General features: G+C 38.9%; 1 protein-coding gene across 10 annotated transcripts in view; it reads right to left on the bottom strand.

The window, feature by feature from the left end:
- Positions 1 to 17,899, bottom strand: part of DCAF6 (DDB1 and CUL4 associated factor 6) — an 87,354-nt gene that overhangs the window by 56,262 nt on the left and 13,193 nt on the right. For all 10 annotated transcript variants that reach the window (XM_020810458.3, XM_078389822.1, XM_078389821.1 and 7 more), the window contains 6 exons: positions 8,839 to 8,931; positions 8,029 to 8,214; positions 6,038 to 6,151; positions 5,045 to 5,180; positions 3,369 to 3,583; positions 291 to 384 (listed from right to left, as the gene is read on the bottom strand). In XM_020810458.3, the coding sequence (XP_020666117.3) occupies positions 291 to 384; positions 3,369 to 3,583; positions 5,045 to 5,180; positions 6,038 to 6,151; positions 8,029 to 8,214; positions 8,839 to 8,931 (838 nt within the window). The remainder of the gene's footprint in view (positions 1 to 290; positions 385 to 3,368; positions 3,584 to 5,044; positions 5,181 to 6,037; positions 6,152 to 8,028; positions 8,215 to 8,838; positions 8,932 to 17,899) is intronic.

Genomic DNA, 17,899 nt, shown 5'->3' with positions numbered 1-17,899 from the left:
TGATTCAAATGGAGGTGCTCTAACTATAACTTATTTTAGCATAAGTTGCAGTTAAAGGAGACCCATTTGAATCAACAGGATTTACAGAGGAGCTGACTCACTAAATCCCCATTGATTCAACGCACCTACTTTAGTGTGATTTACTAGAATAAGCAATAGGATTTTGGCTAGTGTCTACACTGTGTCTAACCTTATAGCAACATTTAATGTGTAATGCTAATACAACTGAACAAAGTAGTACTACTAGTATTTTTAGTGAAAATCAAGGTACAAAAGAACAAACATATTACCATCTCTCTCTCTCTCACTTTCAGGTCTTGCTCTTGGTCCAGTATCTGACCAATCTCCTCTAAGTCGCAAACGTTTGACAGGAGGCTGCCGTAACTAGGAAAAGAATAAGTAGGGAATCTTAAAATGCAGCCATTGTTTAATCTCTAACAAAGGTTGGAAATGTGTAGGTGCTACAAAAGCCAAGACAGAAAAAGTTGTTTTTGACTATTATTCTAGCAATCATTTACCATTGGCTTGGCTAGTTGAGGCTTCTGGGAGTTACTCTTCAAGTGCTCTTCCTTTCCCCAACACAAACCAATGCTGAAATTCTCATACTTTTATAACTTTTATAACTTGTTTTTTACTGTAAAAGTCTAACTAAAGTAGCTGAACTGGCATTCGATAACATTTTCTTCTAAGGACTGACCTTCTTATCTATGTCATAACACAAACTGACTTTCAAACGTACTTCAGTTTCAAAGGGAAGTTGCCATATGTTGTGGAGGTCTGCATGTTAGGGTGCATGAGCCCTACAGATGAAGGTGATGATATTGACAACAGACTATAGAACTGCAGAGCCCTCCATCTCACCCCAATTTTCTGGAAGAAATTGTCCTCCATCAAGATCAAATAAGTAAAATATCAGCACTGATATTAGGACTGACCAGCTTCCCTTCTGCAAAATTGTTTTTATTCCATTATCAACCCTAGAAAGCATTGAGCTTGCACTAAAAAAACATACAGACTTCTCCATATCAACCAGGAATTTTTTAATCATCTAAAATTTTTAGCACTGTGGAAGGAAGACAATCTACAAAGTAATTTTTAAGTCTCAAAAGGCAAACATAAATACATTTCTTCTGTTATGAAATAAGTCTGTACTGCCTAATAACTCATTATTGACACTTTGAAAGCTGGTTAATCCTTTTTTATTTTGTCGTGTGCTCAATTTGTTTGTTTCCCCTCTCTTACCAGTCATTGTTTTATACATCTGCTTTTTTCTGTGACATTTGCCTCTGCTCTCATTTTATACTGTCAATAACGAGTGTAACTGTAGATATTTATGTTGCAAGCTGTCTTTATTGTCTTTGGGTCAAAAATATGGACTAAAAATATTTTAAATTAACGACATAGTATACTAGTCAATGAGCTACTTTTATAGCCATTAGAGAAAGGTATACAGTACTAGTTGTTTCTAATTAATTTCATCTTCTGCTATGGGCCACAATTCAACTGTCACCACTGAAAAAGTCTGTAAGCATCCTACATCACATGAGGCAATGCTGTCTGTGGAAAATGTCAATGTAATCTAATGCATGCCTGTTCAAAACAAAGGGTTAGCCAAATAGATGGGCACAATACTTCAGTCTTAATTCTTTAAAAAAGCCTTTGGTGCAGTGGTAAAACTGCAGTACTGCTGTCAAAACTCTGCTCACAAATTGGCTTCGATTCTGATGGGCTCAGGTAGCCAGCTTGAGGTTGACTCAGCTTTCCATCATTACAAGGTTGGTAAACTGAATACCCAGCTTGCTGGGGGTGGGCAATGTGTAGCCTGCATAATTAGATTGTAAACTCCCCAGAGAATGCTTTAAGGGTTATGGGGTGGTATATAAACAGCACACTTTACTTTTGCTTTTATTCAAACTTGGTACAAGGTGTTTGTCATTTTTGGTATTTCAGATTTTTTTTAAAAAAACCAAGAACACTAGGTAGTCTTGTTATATATGTAAGCTACACAGACAACAGCTAAACAAGACAATACTGAATAAACTAAAAAATGTTAATATATCTCAGAGATTTATGTATGGTTCTAGAAATGAATTTTATGGCAACCCTAATCTTAATACAGAATTTTCAAAATACAGGAAGGTATTTTTCAAATATACTGAATGTATGATTCTTTGAACTCCAACCACTGATTCTTTAAAATTCAGAGATAATTTTTAGCAGCAGTAGCAAGAGGTGAGAGGAAATATACATTTAATGTGTCAACAATATAAAATAGAATTATTTCCACAAGAAACATAAATAAATTCATAGGCTGTTTTGTTAAATTCACATCCTCCCTTTTTGTCTTAGGCAGGACAGAAAACATTTGCAGAGTATTGCATGATTCTTACAAATAGTGCCAGATGAACTTTTCATGTTGCTATTTCTGTCTTCAAGAAAACATTCTGTTATCTACATGTGACTACTACTATATCTAGAGTAAAATTTCATAGTAGTAAACTGGTCCAGAAACTTTCTGTAGCCATAGCATGGACTGGCAGCTCTGGAAAGCCCATTTATAAATGAAATCATTTAGAATGCCTATACATTATGGGAAATCTAACAATTACTGAATTTACTTGCAATTTTCTCATGATTTAATACTAAATAATGTCTAATTCAAGTAGTATTTTAAGAAAAACAATTTGTTTTACTATATTTTGAAACACAGAATGCAAGGTAGTGATATTTCACATACTATTAGGGATAATGTGGACAAACTGTGTGTAACAAGCAGTGTGTGTACAAACTACTATCATTTCCATGAACATATGTCCACTGTAACCAAAATAATAACGAGAATATATAAGTACATATGACATTGGATGTAAGATCTGCCTTGTGTGAAGAGAGGAAATGCACAACAGCTAATGTCAGAATTTGGGTGATCCTCTACAAGTGGCACTTCTATAGGGAAGAAGGAATTGGGAAGTTAGCTTCCACCAGCCAAGTTGGATGCACTAAATCTGGATTGAATTAATAATATTCATTAGCGCAAGAAAGAAACCTGAGAAAAACCTTATATTTTAAATAACAAAACTAATAATGTCCAAAGTATGTGACTAATAATGAACTGATTTTCCTCAATCACTGAATTTAGTCAATTTCGTAACTATTATTTTGCTTACCTGCTTAGATTACTATGATTTCAACCAGAATCTACCAGAAATATTATCTGCCTCATAATGTACCATATAAAATCATATATTGTTTCAATCTTAAATAAAAGAGCATTTTAAAAGACATCAAGCTACAGCATCTGTCATTTTTAAAATGAGTATTCTATGTATAGTATTTATTGCCATCAAAAGTCATCATGGAACACTCACTTCTTCTCTTCTTTCTTCTGCAGAAGGAACTTTAAGTTCTCTAGCTGTGTCATCCTTAGGATCAAACAAGTATATGTAGTCTGAAGAGTAGCTCACAAGAATTTCTTGCCCATCTTCACTGTAGCACAGAGATGTTACCCTACAGGATTTGTTATTAAGATGGGGAGGAACAAAACGTGCCACCAAACCTATAGTTCCTCGGCCTGCATAATTACCTTCACGAGAGAAAAAAACTGAACTCAGTTTCCATTATATATAATCACATATACATTACTTCTACACAAGATTGAGGCTTTGGGGAAAATGCCAAAATAGACCTGTCTGATCAGTTTGAAGTCTTAATTAGTTTACAAGAGCAGCCAGGTTCCTACAGGAAGCCCCAAAAGTAGGACATTTATGCAGTAGAAACTGATACTGGGAGACAGAATCCCTCCGAAGTCAGCGTATGTCCATCATGACTATCAGCCCTTCATAGCTGTATCCTTCATGAATTTGTAATCTCTATTTAAAGTTATCTATAATTATGAAACATTGTATTTTGGTGGCAAAAAATCCATAGGTAAGCCATACACTGTATGAAGTACTTCTATTTCCTCTGTTCTGAATCTCCCATCATTTACATTCATTAGATGAGTCTAGCTTCTGAAGTTTCTAAGGAGAAAAATATCTTTCTACTCATTTCCTCTAAACTGCATCTTTTCATATAGCTTTATCACAATCCTTTATTCACTTTTTTTCTAAAATGGAAAGTACAGTGCTCTTCCTACTTGCACCGATTTGGGAGGAGGGAACATTAGGACTCACTCCTTCAAATTAATGAGTGAAGTGAGGAACTCATATGCATCTATTTTGTGCCCAAAATATTTATTTCGAAATAGGGTGGCACTGCCATCCTCTCTCCAAAACACTTCTCATACAAACAATATAAAGAGTTACACTAACTACACAGCAGCTCTTCAGATTCAGCCTACCAATATCATAATGACACCATAGAAGAGAGGTCTAGGTAAAGTGCAGCCCTCCCAAGGCTCTTTCTACGAGCACTAGCCCTCCCCCAGCCCCCTCTTTTTCTTGCAAAAAAATGTGAACCGTGGTTGCTAAAAGCCTTCAGGAAGCACAATTCAACTTTTAAATAAATTACAGGTTTCAATGCATTTTTGCATCCACAAAATAACAGTTTTTCAAAACTAGAAGTGGATTTATTGCCACTTCTAGCTTCCCTTTTTATGCTTTATGTTTTTGTTTATTTATTTGTTTTGTGGTCTGTACAGCCCCTAGAGGGTTAGTGGGACAGAAAATTAGGTCCAAGGCCACCAAAGGTGCCCACCTCTGCTGCAAAACAAATCCACAGTACTTTTTTAAACATAACTTTATCTACATAAACACTCATCATCTCCTCTTTAGGTTCCACTGATCCAAATGGACCTACTCTACTTCCAACTTACCACATGACAACAAAGTAAGTCACAAGTACAGTAGTCCACTCGAATCAATGGAATTTATCGAGGAACTTACCAAATCTCCTCTGATTCAATGGGCTTGAGTGTGACTTATTATGATAAGCAACAGGATTTTAGTCAATATGTTTTTCCAATAATTGGCCTCAGTAGAAGTTCTTATTAACAATGGTATTCAGAATAGGTTGTTTTTGCAAAGTCACATATATATTCTCCTACCTGTTGCTCTTGTGCCAAGCATTCGGCGATCATATATTCTTACTGAACTATCAGAGCATCCAACTGCAAGATAATATGGAATTGGAGGGCAGATAGCTACGGAGGTGGCAGCCCTCCGACAATTTATTAAAATATCCTAGAACAAGAGGAACATTGTTTATAAAGTATATGAACACCTAGAGTTAAATCCTATGACATCAGGTAAAATCTAAATCACCATATTTTATAGAGAACTAAACTGCCCCTCTGTTAAATGAAATTTCAAGCATAGCAAGGCAGACAGACATAGCCACTGTAAAAGGACTGAGAGAATAAAAGCATGATAGGTAAAGAGCAATCTGAATAGCATGTTCCATAGTATTTAATCTACAAGTTTACGATTTTCTTGTAGAAAGAGGCCAAGAAGTAGATCACAGGGGCCAAGAGTTAAACATTGCCTAAGCTAGTTTAAAAGGATTGAACTAAGAGATTGAGATAACAGTTAATTGGATGCAAAGAGCAATGCAGTAGGATTAACAACCAAAAATAGATACAACAGTAACAAAGCAACCCCAGTTATGGAGTTTATGAGTAAGGAATATAAGTAAAAAGCATAATTAGAAGCAATTCCTCAGGATAACAGTTTACATTTTAAAAACAAGTACTGTATTATATTCTACATTTAACAGAAATTCTAATTCTTAAGTAATCCTAATGTTCTTCCAATACCATTGAAATATTGCTTCACAATAGGCTGTTGTAATATAAATGAAATGTGCAATTAAATCCAAGTTTATGAAGTTTTGGGGGGCAAGACAGTTCAGATGTGTTATAAATGATGATATACCAAATCAACAATACATATTTTTTAAAAGTCAGACTGTCTTTCTCATTCATATAGTTTTGTCTCCTAATATCTTGGTTCCTTTATTAGAATCCTTAGCAGAAGCACTCGAGCAAAATATACTCTGAATATAATCTTTATATAAACTTTCCTATAAAAGTATTTCTTACATCTTTACAGTCTTCTTTTGTGCAACTTGTCTTGATTCTAGTATCAAACCATCTTACAGTGCCATCCTCTCCACAAGACAGAAAAGTATAGGGATCATTCGGAACTGTCATGATCTGTAGTGCAAACAATTGGTATCGTAAGTCACAGAACTATGGTTAGCTTTGAAATATAAACCATGATCAAAAGACCTATCTGATAAATTTTGTCTCGTATTCTGTTGCTAGTCCCAACTAATAATAGACCCACTGAGTTGCTTGATGATAATTCAACACTTACCTAAGTCAACGTGTCTCCTCTACTAGGCGCTAGCAATAGGATACTGCTTTTGTGTACTGAGAAGGCTTGAGGTTTATCTTAAATAGCAATGTCTACCCCATTGACTGATTGATTAATTGACTGATTGATATACCACCCCATTAGTGCACATCACTACTCTTGGCGGTTTACAACAATCGATAAAACATAAAATACTAAAAAACAATTAAATAAAAATTAAGAATTCATAAAATAAAAACAAGTGGCACCAAAGACAGTTATCTGACTGATGGCAGTACAGGGAGCAAAATGAAACCTCTTTTGAAGCAGGGAGGTATAAAAATCAGGTGGTCTGAGCACAAGATTTAGGGTTTTTGGAGGTGCGTTTTTTAAAACTCATTAGGCAAGTCTTTGAGAAGTCAGTATATCCTCTTCAGTTCTTGCCACAACTAATAAGTACTGTTTTACAGTAACTTTGAATCAACTGTGTGTGTAGAAAAAATAACTCCAGTTTGATTGATATAGCTTTGAAAAGCAACACAAACTGAAAACTCAGAAAGGGCTGAAAAACACATTTCATATTTACATACACATTACTTCATTATAATATACACACATGTGTCATATTTGCCAGCGTACAAGATGACTTTTTGGCCCTGAAAAACATGCCTCCAAGTGGGGGGGGGTCGTCTTGTACGCCGGGTGCATGTCCAGCAAACCCTCCCTCTCTCCCAGCGAAGTCACTTACCTGGTAGTAAGACCAAGTAGAGCCCCGCTCCTAGCCTGGGAACAGCCTGACTCTAGCGCCGAACAGCTGACTGTTGGGAACAGCACAGAGGAGGCAGCCATTCTGAGATGCAACCACATGGCTGCTGCCTTTCAAAATGGCTGCCGCCTCTCCAAAATGGCTGCCGCCTCTCTGCTGTTCCTTCTTCCAGCAAACCCTGGCTCTCTCCGAAAAGGAACCAAAAGGGGCAAAAAGATCTCTCCCCATGATGCAGCCAAAGCAGAATCACGCATGCGGAAGAAGGGGTAGTCTTATACAGCAAGTATATAACAAACTCTACATTCTGAGTGGGAATGTTGGGGGGCCATCTTATACGCCTAGTCGCCTTATACACCGGCAAATACGGTAGATAAAATATGTCACTTTACAATAAGTTCTTGAGTTGATTCACAAAAACAGGTTGTCAATTTGGGACCCTTCAGGAACTCTTGTTGGACCAGCCCTAACCAGCAGAACTTATGGGAAGAGGTCCACCAAGCTGCAGACTAAAAACATCTGGATGCCGCCACCTCCAAAAGCCTTCCAACAATAACCAATTTTCCCCAATTATAAATTGCCCAGAGAAAGACTAGGGTGATTTGGGGCATGGCGGGAGACTGGGGTGATTCTGGGTACACACAGGTAGGTGGAGATAAACATTCACTTATGTAAGGGTCTGAATGAAACAGGACTGGCATCAGCCACTTCAACTCCAACCATTTTTTGAAGAATGGCATAGGATTCTGGAAAATTAGAAAGGAACACAGCTCTCAGGCTGAAAAATGTCACCGTTTCCTGATATAAAGAGACATAACAGAAACTACGAAACTGTACTTATGTGATCTTCTTAAATGATTGCAAATTGAGCAAAAGGATTTGCTCATCTATTCAGTTCCAACTTCAAATTATGCATTTATAAAGTAGAGTAAAACATTTTCCAACACTCATAAAATGTTATACTGAAGGTACCTCATAAGTGGTTCCATAGTGGCACGTGAATTGGCACTGTCTGTTGGTTTCAGCATCTTGCTCAACATTAGTATAAAAAATGACTCCATCTCCAGAACAGGACACAATCTGTTTATCACTGGTACAAGGTAAGAATTTTGCACTAAAAATATTTGCCCGATGTCCTGAGTGGATAGTTGTTAAAACCTACAGAAACAAGGTTACTGGGTCAACATGTTTAGATAGTTCGGTGAATTAGGAATAAGACAGAGCTAGAGACTGGAATTTCAATTCTCCACCATGCCTCCCAGGAGTACAGCCAACCTATGTAGCTTTAGGCAAGGTGCACAGTCCCAGGACATCCCTTGAAGAGGGCAATAATAAACAACTTCTGAATACTTTTTACCTATAAATCCCTTGAAAGGGTCACCCTATGTCAGAATTGACTTGATAGCAGACAATTATTATTAGCAGCACTGGAAAGAATGAACTTATTTTTCTCTACTGTCTTATTCCAAAAAGATCAAGGCATGCCACACCATTTTAACTTCACCATTCTGAAGTAGATTAGACTAAAAAGTCATAATTTGTTTCAGATCATCCACTAAAGATCCTAGCTGAATTGGGATTTACTATAGTTACCCAGTATCTGCACTAAAACATGTATGGGTTAAGTGGAAAAAAGCAGAGAACAATCCATGGTATTAAGATAACATTACCCACAGTAGATGCACTTTTAGGGTATGTGTAACTATGAGATTCATGGATATGTGCATTCATTAGCAACATTCTGAATATCCAAAGGAAAGGCTAATAAACAGATTGTCTTACCTTTCTACTATAGGGATTAGTAATTACAAGATTAGTATCATCAGATCCAGATAAAATATATTCTCCTGTATCATTCCAGCATATTGTGTTCACCTGTGGGCACACATTTAAAACAAAATTAATTTTAAAAAATCAATTGTCAAAAAGAAAAGGAAAAAGCTAAGTGACTATAAAACAGACCAGATAGCTAGTATGATATGGAAAAGATGTTCTCCAAATAAGATATCCTTGCAAAATAGTAAAATTAAAATTTCCAAGACACACATACACTCAGATCCACTGATGTCACCTTTCCTGCATAATTTAAAGTTACACAAGTGGTTCTGAAATTAATGCCAAAGCAGAAGTCATAACCTATATGCAGTTCTGCAGGCACAGTTGTGCAACTAGTTGCACAGTCAATTGCACTATCAGGTATGCAAAGTGGACTACCTGAGCAAAACTCCATCTGAACTTCCACAGACATTACTATGTCAATCAGAATAGGATTTCAGCCATAAAAAACACTTGACCATTATAAAACAAATGTATTTATTTATTTATTTATTTATTTATTTGATTTTTACCCCGCCCCTCTAGACCATGTCTACTCGGGGCAGCTTACAAAATAAAACAAAACAGTATAAAAATGTACAAAAATCCTTTGGATTTGATGTTCAGATTCTCCCTCTTCCCACTCTCTGTTGCCTTTTTGTTTTATGGCACTTTATAATATTGCAAGCTTAAGAACAAGGACTGTCTTGTTTTGATCTGAATTGATCTAAAATCTGTTCTAGGAGAGTTTTAAACTAATGAATGAAATATAAATGCTATAAATCAGTTTCACCACACTTTATAGATGGAAGGCAAATCTCTAAATTGAATTATTTTGCTGATTTTATCTTGTGGTACTGAGTTCTACCCCTTTCATGGATTGCTGCCTTGTTGTAGTGAAGGGCTCTGATTAATTCAGAGAAGCTATGGGCTATGTCGTGCAGGGACACCCAAGATAGACAGGTTATAGTGGAGAGTTCTGACTAAACACAATCCACCTGGAACAGGAGCTGGCAAGCCACTCCAGTATCTTTGCCAAGAAAACTCCATGGACAGAAACAAAAGGCTAAAAGATATGACACTGGAAGATGAGCCCCTCAGGTCGGAAGGCGTCCAACATGCTACTGAGGAAGAGCGGAGGACAAGTACAAGTAGCTCCAGCGCTAATAAAGTGGTTGGGCCAAAGCTAAAAGGATGCTCAGCTGCGGACGTGCCTGGAAGTGAAAGGAAAGTCCAATGCTGCAAAGAAGAATACTGCACAGGAACCTGGAATGTAAGATCTATGAACCTTGGTAAGCTGGATGTGGTCAAACAGGAGATGGTAAGTGCAGCGAAATGCCAACAGGTGACGTCATTCCTGCCTGTCCATCACAGAAGCTCAAAGGAGAGGAGCCAAGGATAGGGCAGCAGGGGCGGAGTTAGAGAGACAGTTGGAGATGTGAAATGGCAGTTAGGGTTGAGAAGAGAGAAGAAAAGGGTTAGAGAATTGAGCAGAGAGTGTTAGGAGAGGGAATTGAGAAGGTTAAACAATATTGAACAAGCAGGAATGAAGTTATAAGTACTATAAGAGAGATACTGATCAAAAGTATATAGTAGTTATAAAAGTTAATAAAAGTGATTGCATACATAATCCAAGCTGTGTTAATACCTGAAACAGTTCATACATGATTTACCCTTATGATTTACTTGACAATAAAAGAATATTTGTTAATTAAACCTCTGATTCCTAAGTTCAACAACCCTTCATTTTGGCAGCACACATGTATAACATAATTGGTATTAGGAGAATACCTGGTGGCAGTGTGAAGGAAAATGGACGTCATCCTTTGTGAGGGCCATATAAACAGGGGCTACAAAGACGATCGCCACAGTAAGAATCAACATTGACATCCTGGGCAACAATGAACTAAAATGGATGGGAATGGGAGAATTAAATTCCGACAATTATCATATCTACTATTGTGGGCAAGAATCCCGTACAAGAAATGGAGTAGCCCTCATAGTCAACAAAAAAGTGGGAAAAGCTGTAATGGGATATAATCTCAAAAATGATAGAATGATTTCAATATGAATCCAAGGCAGACCTTTCAACATCACAGTCATCCAAGATTATGCACCAACCACTGATGCTGAAGAGGCTGAAATTAACCAATTCTCTGAAAACTTACAACACCTTCTAGAACTGACACCAAAGAAAAATGTTCTTCTCGTTATAGGGGACTGGAATGCTCAAGTAGGGAGTCAAGACATAAAAGGAACAACAGGGAAGTTTGGCCTTAGAGTTTAAAACGAAGCAGGCCAAAGGCTAATAGAGTTTTGTCAAGAGAAGAAGCTGGTCATCACAAACACTCTTTTCCAACAACACAAGAGGCAACTCTACACATGACATCACCAGATAGGCAACATCGAAATCAGATTATGTTATCTGCAACCGAAGATGGAGAAGCTCTATAAAGTCAGCAAAAACAAGACCTGGAGCTGACTTATAACAATACTCAAACTTAAACTGAAGAATGTAGGAAAAACCACTGGACTAGTCAGGTATAATCTAAAGCATGGGTTGGGGAACAGGGGTAAATTACCCCATTTGGGGTAAAAATGAAAATCCTGGGGGTAATGAGTAGGCTGCTACCCCCCAACCTTCCACCCACCCCCACCCTCTGCAGCCAAAGCTTTAATTGTAAACCACCTAACCATGTTACTTCCTTCGTTGCAGCAGGGAGCTCCTAAATGCTCCCTTCTGTTAGAGAGATCAGAGAGATAAGACTAATTGGATGCAGCTGGGGATTAGTCCCGGGCAATCAGCCAATCCGGGGCTTCTGAATGACTACTTCCTCCGGAAATGACTGCAAACAAGCAGCAGGAGGGAAAGGAGCAACCAAGGGAAGGAGGGAAGAAAGGTGCGAGAGACCTAGGAGTTCGTCAAGCTTATTTAAATGTACAAAATGGAGGGAGGGAGGGGTGTGTGTGGGGGGCAGGCAAGCAAAAGTGAAACTGAATTAAGGGGGGAGGGTGGCTTTTTAAAGTGCTGTCTAAGTTTATCATCCGTTTCTTCCCAAGAGGCAGGCATCTTTGAATTTTGTGGCTGCTGTCTCCATCTGCAGTGATCATGGAGCCCAAGAAAGTGAAATCTCTCACTGCCTCCATCTCTTCCTCTTCTATTTGCCAGGAGTTGATGGGACCAGTGGCCATGCTCTTCCTTTTTTTGATGTTGAGTTTCAGACCATTTTTTGCACTCTCCTCTTTCATGATCATTAAGAGGTTCTTTAATTCCTCCTCACTTTCTGCCATGCTTTTGCATAGTCAATGAAGCAGAAGTAGATGTTTTTCTGGAACTCTCTGGCTTTCTCCATAATCCAGCGCATGTTAGCAATTTGGTCTCTAGTTCCTCTGCCCCTTCAAAATCCAGCTTGTACTTCTCTGAGTTCTCGGTCCATGTACTGCTGAAGCCTGCCTTGGAGGATTTTGAGCATAACCTCGCTAGTGTGTGAAATGAGTGCAATTGTATGGTAGTTAGAGCATTCTTTGGCACTGCCCTTCTTTGGGATTGGGATGTAGACTGATCTTTTCCAATCTTCTGACCACTGCTGAGTTTTCCATTGATGATGATAAAAAAAGCACACTGGTCCTTTGATATTGGGCTGTGGCACCAGGGTGGGTGACATGACCTTTAGCCTGGTTTGTTCCTTTTTGCACACCACACATAGAATGATTAAAGTGGTAGGGAAACACCCCCCCCCCAATTCTGCGTTGGTTGTCTCTAGAAAGCATGTCATTGCTACCACCACTCTGGCAGCCACTAATGATCTTTTGCAAGCTAGCAAAAATTTAATGCAACTTGCTAGGCACATTGGACACCTTACTACTCCCTATACCACACCATGGCTGGAGTGCAATGTGTTCCAGCAAAAATAGTGCACATCTTTATCAAATTTGGTGCATCCTGCTAGTTCGGTAGACAGCCTGTGTAGATTCAACAATATTTTTAATTCAAATAATGTATGATTTCCTTCCTTTCGAATCAAGGGGGTAATGTCGGCGTATATAAATTTTTTGCGGGGTAAAAGGTAAAAAAGTTCCCTGACCCCTCATCTAAAGCAAATCCATTATGAATATATAGTGGAAGTGAATAACAGATTTAAGGAACTCAATTTGCTGGACAGAGTGCCTGAAGAACTATGGATGGAAGCTCATAATATTGTACAGGAGGCAGCAACAAAAACCATCCCAAAGAAAAGGAAATGCAAGAAAGCAAAGTGGCTGTCCCATGAGGCCTTACAAATAGCAGAGAAGAGAAAGGAAACAAAATGCAAGGCAGCAAGGGAAAGTTACAGAAAATTGAAAGCAGACTTCCAAAGAATAGCAAGGAGAGACAAGAGGGCCTTCTTAAAGGAACAGTGCAAAGAAATCAAGGAAAATAATAGAAAGGGAAAAAACAGAGATCCGTACAAGAAAATTGAAGATGTTAAAGGCACCTTTTGTGCAAAGATGGACATGATAAAGGACAAAAATGGTTGGGAACCTAACAAAAGCAGAAGGCATCAAGAAGAAGTGGCAAGAATACACAGATAAATTACATCAGAAAGATCTGGATGTCCTGGACCACGCAGATACTGTGGTTGCTGACCTTGAGACAGACATCCTGGAGAGTGAAGTCAAGAAGGCCTTAGAAAGCATGGCTAACAACAAGGCCAGTGGAGGTGATGGCATTCCAGTTGAACTATTTAAAATCTTAAAAGATGATGCTGTTAAGGTGCCACACTCAATATGCCAGCAAGTTTGGAAAACTCAGCAGTGGCCAGAGGACTGGAAAAGATCAATCTACATCCCAATCCCAAAGAAGGGCAGTACCAAAGAATGCTCCAACTACTGTACAACTGCACTCATTTCACACACTAGCAAGGTTATGCTCAAAATCCTCCAAGGTAGGTTTCAGCAATATGTGGACCGAGAACTCCGAGAAGTACAAGCTGGATTTCGAAGGGGCAGAGGAACTAGAGACCAAATTGCTAACATGCGCTGGATTATGAAGAAAGCCGGAGAATTCCAGAAAAACATCTACTTCTGCTTCACTGACTATGCAAAAGCCTTTGACTGTGTCGACCACAGCAAACTATGGCAAGTTCTGAAAGAAATGGGAGTGCCTGGTCACCTTATTTATCTCCTGAGAAATCTATATGTGGGACAGGAAGCAACAGTTAGAACTGGATATGGAACAACTGATTGGTTCAAAATTTGGAAAGTAGTATGACAAGGCTGTATATTGTCTCCCCACTTATTTAACTTATATGCAGAATACATCAGGCGAAAGCCTGGAATGGAGGAATCCCAAGCCAGAATCAAGATTGCTGGAAGAAATATCAACAACATCAGATATGCAGATGATACCACTCTGATGGCAGAAAGTGAGGAGGAATTAAAAGAACCTCTTAATGAGGGAGAAAGAGGAGAGTAAAGACAATGGTCTGAAGCTCAACATAAAAAAAAACCCAAAAAAACCCCTAAGATCATGGCCACTGGTCCCATCACCTCCTGGCAAATAGAAGGGGAAGATATGGAGGTAGTGACAGATTTTACTTTCTTGGGCTCCATGATCACCGCATATGGTGACAGCACCCACAAAATTATAAGACACCTGCTTCTTCGGAGGAAAGCGATGAGAAGCATCTTAAAAGACAACATCTTAAAAAGCAGAGACATCACCTTGGCAACAAAGGTCTGCACAGTCAAATTTATGGTTTTTCCAGTAGTGATGTATGGAAGTGAGAGCTGGACCATAAAGAAGGCTGACCGCCGAATAATTGATGCTTTTGAATTGTGGTGCTGGAGGAGACTCTTAAGAGTCCCCTGGACTGCAAGGAGATCAAACCTATCCATTCTGAAGGAAATCAACCCTGAGTGCTCACTGGAAGGACAGATCCTGAAAATGAGGCTCCAATATTCTCCTTCCCCTCCACCTCCTCCGTCACCCGCCTGCTTGCTTCCCTTTCCTTTCCTTCTTGCCCTCCTCGTCGCCGGCCATGAACTCTATATTTTGAGTGGAAATGTTGGGGGGGGGTGTCGTCTAATACACCCAGTCGCCTTGTACGCCGGCAAATACGGTAGGTTTGTTCTCCTTGCAGTCCAGGGGACTCTCAAGAGCCTCCTCCAGCACCACAATTCAAAGGCATCAATTCTTCGGCAATCAGCTTTCTTTATGGTCCAGCTCTCACATCCATACATCACGACAGGAAAAACCATAGCTTTGACTATTCGGATTTTGTTGGCAAGGTGATGTCTCGGCTTTTTAAGATGCTGTCAAGGTTTGTCATCGCTTTCCTCCCAAGAAGCAGGCATCTTTTAATTTTGTGGCTGCTGCCACCATCTGCAGTGACCATGGAGCCCAAGAAAGTAAAATCTGTCACTGCCTCCATATCTTCCCCTTCTATTTCCCAGGAGGTGATGGGACCAGTGGCCATGATCTTAGTTTTTTTGATGTTGAGTTTCAGACCATTTTTTGCACTCTCCTCTTTCACCCTCAGTACAAGGTTCTTTAAATCCTCCTCACTTTCTGCCATCAGAGTGGTATCATCTGCATATCGGAGGTTGTTGATATTTCTTCCGGCAATCTTAATTCTGGCTTGGGATTCCTCCAGTCCAACCTTCCGCATGATGTATTCTGCATATAAGTTAAATAAGCTGGGGGACAATATACAGCCTTGCCGTACTCCTTTCCCAATTTTGAACCAATCAGTTGTTCCATATCCAGTTCTAATTGTTGCTTCCTGTCCCACATATAGGTTTCTCAGGAGATAGATAAGGTGGTCAGGCACTCCCATTTCTTTAAGGACTTGCCATATTTTGCTGTGGTCCACATAGTCAAAGGCTTTTGCATAGTCAATGAAGCAGAAGTAGATATTTTTCTGGAACTCTCCAGCTTTCTCCATGCCCATGTGGTTACCAGGGAACATGTTTCCCTGGTTAGCATAAGTCATCAGTTGGGGTAGCTGATGGGAATCCATCCTCTATGCTAGTGCCAGAGGCAATGTGCAACTAATAATGGTGTAATCATTTTTAACCAAACTATGCCATGTGTGGTATGGTTATTTGGTATTCTGGCCCAGAACCACCATTAGGCTCAACAACAAATACTTTGTAAAAAAAAACTGTCTTAAAATTTTAAACTATGTATCTTCTGTAAGACTCCAGTCCTTATTGTCTGACAGATGAAAAAACCTCTTAATCCATTTTCACCACATCATACATCATTTTATACACATTTATCATGTTCCAGCATATGCACTCTTCTTAAACTAAACAAGCCTACATGTTATAACCTTTCCTTACAGGAGAGTTGCTCAAGCCCTTTCATTGCAATTTACTAAGCCTGGTCATGCATCTTTGGTAAGAGACCTTGTAAAAGGCCTTTTGGAAGTCCATGAAACAATGTGTACATTATCTACATGTGCATTAAGACTTTCAAAGAACTAAAAAAAATTAGGGAGAAGTCATGATGACTCTTTTCCAATAATACATGCCTTTTTATATGCATTTGATAATGTTTTGCACTGATTTATATAGAAGAGATGGGATGTGGTGGTGCTGCAGGTTAAACCACAAAGCCTCTGAGCTGAAAGGTCATAAGATCAGCAGTTCGAATCCACGTGACGGAGCGAGCTCCTGTCGCTTGTCACAGCTCCTGCCAACCTAGCAGTTCGAAAGCATGTAAAAATGCAAGGAGATAAATAGGTACCACCTCAGTGGGATGGTAATGGCATTCTGTGTCTAGTCGCGCTGGTCATGTGACCACGGAAACTGTCTATGGACAAACACTGGCGCTATGGCTTGGAAATGGATGAACACTTTCTCCTAGAGTCGGAGACGATTGGACAATTTATCAAGGGGAACCTTTACCTTTACCTGTGTAGAAGACATACTTAGCCATATGTCTTGTGATATACAGTACTGGATCTCTTCTGGATCCCTATCTAAAAATTGGTGTAATACTGGTTACTTGTCACAAGAGATGTTCTTACGGAAATATTACTAGTTTTTGTCAGATCTGCAATTTCACATTCTATTTATTTAAGAACTCTGGAGACGGATACCATTTGAACCTGCATAATTTGCCAAGATTAGGATGATCATTATCACCACCACCACCACCATTAAAATCACTAAATTGTATTTTAAGCCTATCCATGTTGTAAACTGCCCAGAGTGATTATCAGCCAGATGGGCAGTATAAAAATGAAATCATCATCACCACCACTACCAATAACATTTTACTTGATATATATCCTGCACAAAGCAGCTAACAATTCACATAAGAATACAGTTAAAATCACTGCCTCAAAAAACCTAGACCTCTTTCTTTTGTCATCATTTTCTGCCTCGGCTCCTAAGACTTCACTCTTGAAAATATTAGTTCAGGCCTTGGTATCTGAACTAATGAGACAAATTAAAGAATTTATTACACTGCTTTGCCGTCTTTACCCTGTTTTAGTACTCTTATTGTCATCCAATGATCCAACTGCCTATCTATCTGGTTTTGTACACTTGTGTATTTAAAGAAACTTTAATGAATTTATTTTGTCCAAACTGGGATTTCTATTTTTTTCCCCTCTGTCTAATCAAGACTTCTATTTTCTGCAGCAGTTCTTTTCCCCTCCCAAAGAGCTTTCTTGACACTTAATGGTGCTGCTAACCCCTTGGATTTTGTATTAATACTGAAGACTTGTGGTATACATCAATACCTAAGTGTCATTATTATGATTTTGAGTAACATCCAAACATTCTGGACAGGTCTGAGCTTCCTGACTTTTCTTTTCAATTATTTATTTATCAGTCCTCTCATTTAGAGAAGATTCCTCTTTGAAATAAAATATAACTGTGCCAGAATTACAGTGGTGCCCCGCTTGACGATTACCTCGTTGTATGACGAATCCGCTGTACAATTAGTTTTTTGCGATCGCAAAACAATGCTTCAATGGGATTTTTCCATTTGACGACAATTGGTTCCCTGCTTCAGGAACCGATTTTTCACTTT

This window comes from Pogona vitticeps, chromosome 3, assembly GCF_051106095.1.
Source record: "Pogona vitticeps strain Pit_001003342236 chromosome 3, PviZW2.1, whole genome shotgun sequence".
In the NCBI taxonomy this organism is placed as follows: Eukaryota; Metazoa; Chordata; class Lepidosauria; order Squamata; family Agamidae; genus Pogona; species Pogona vitticeps.
The sequence above is the reverse complement of the archived record's forward strand: the minus strand, read 5'-3'. Positions and strand labels throughout refer to the sequence as shown.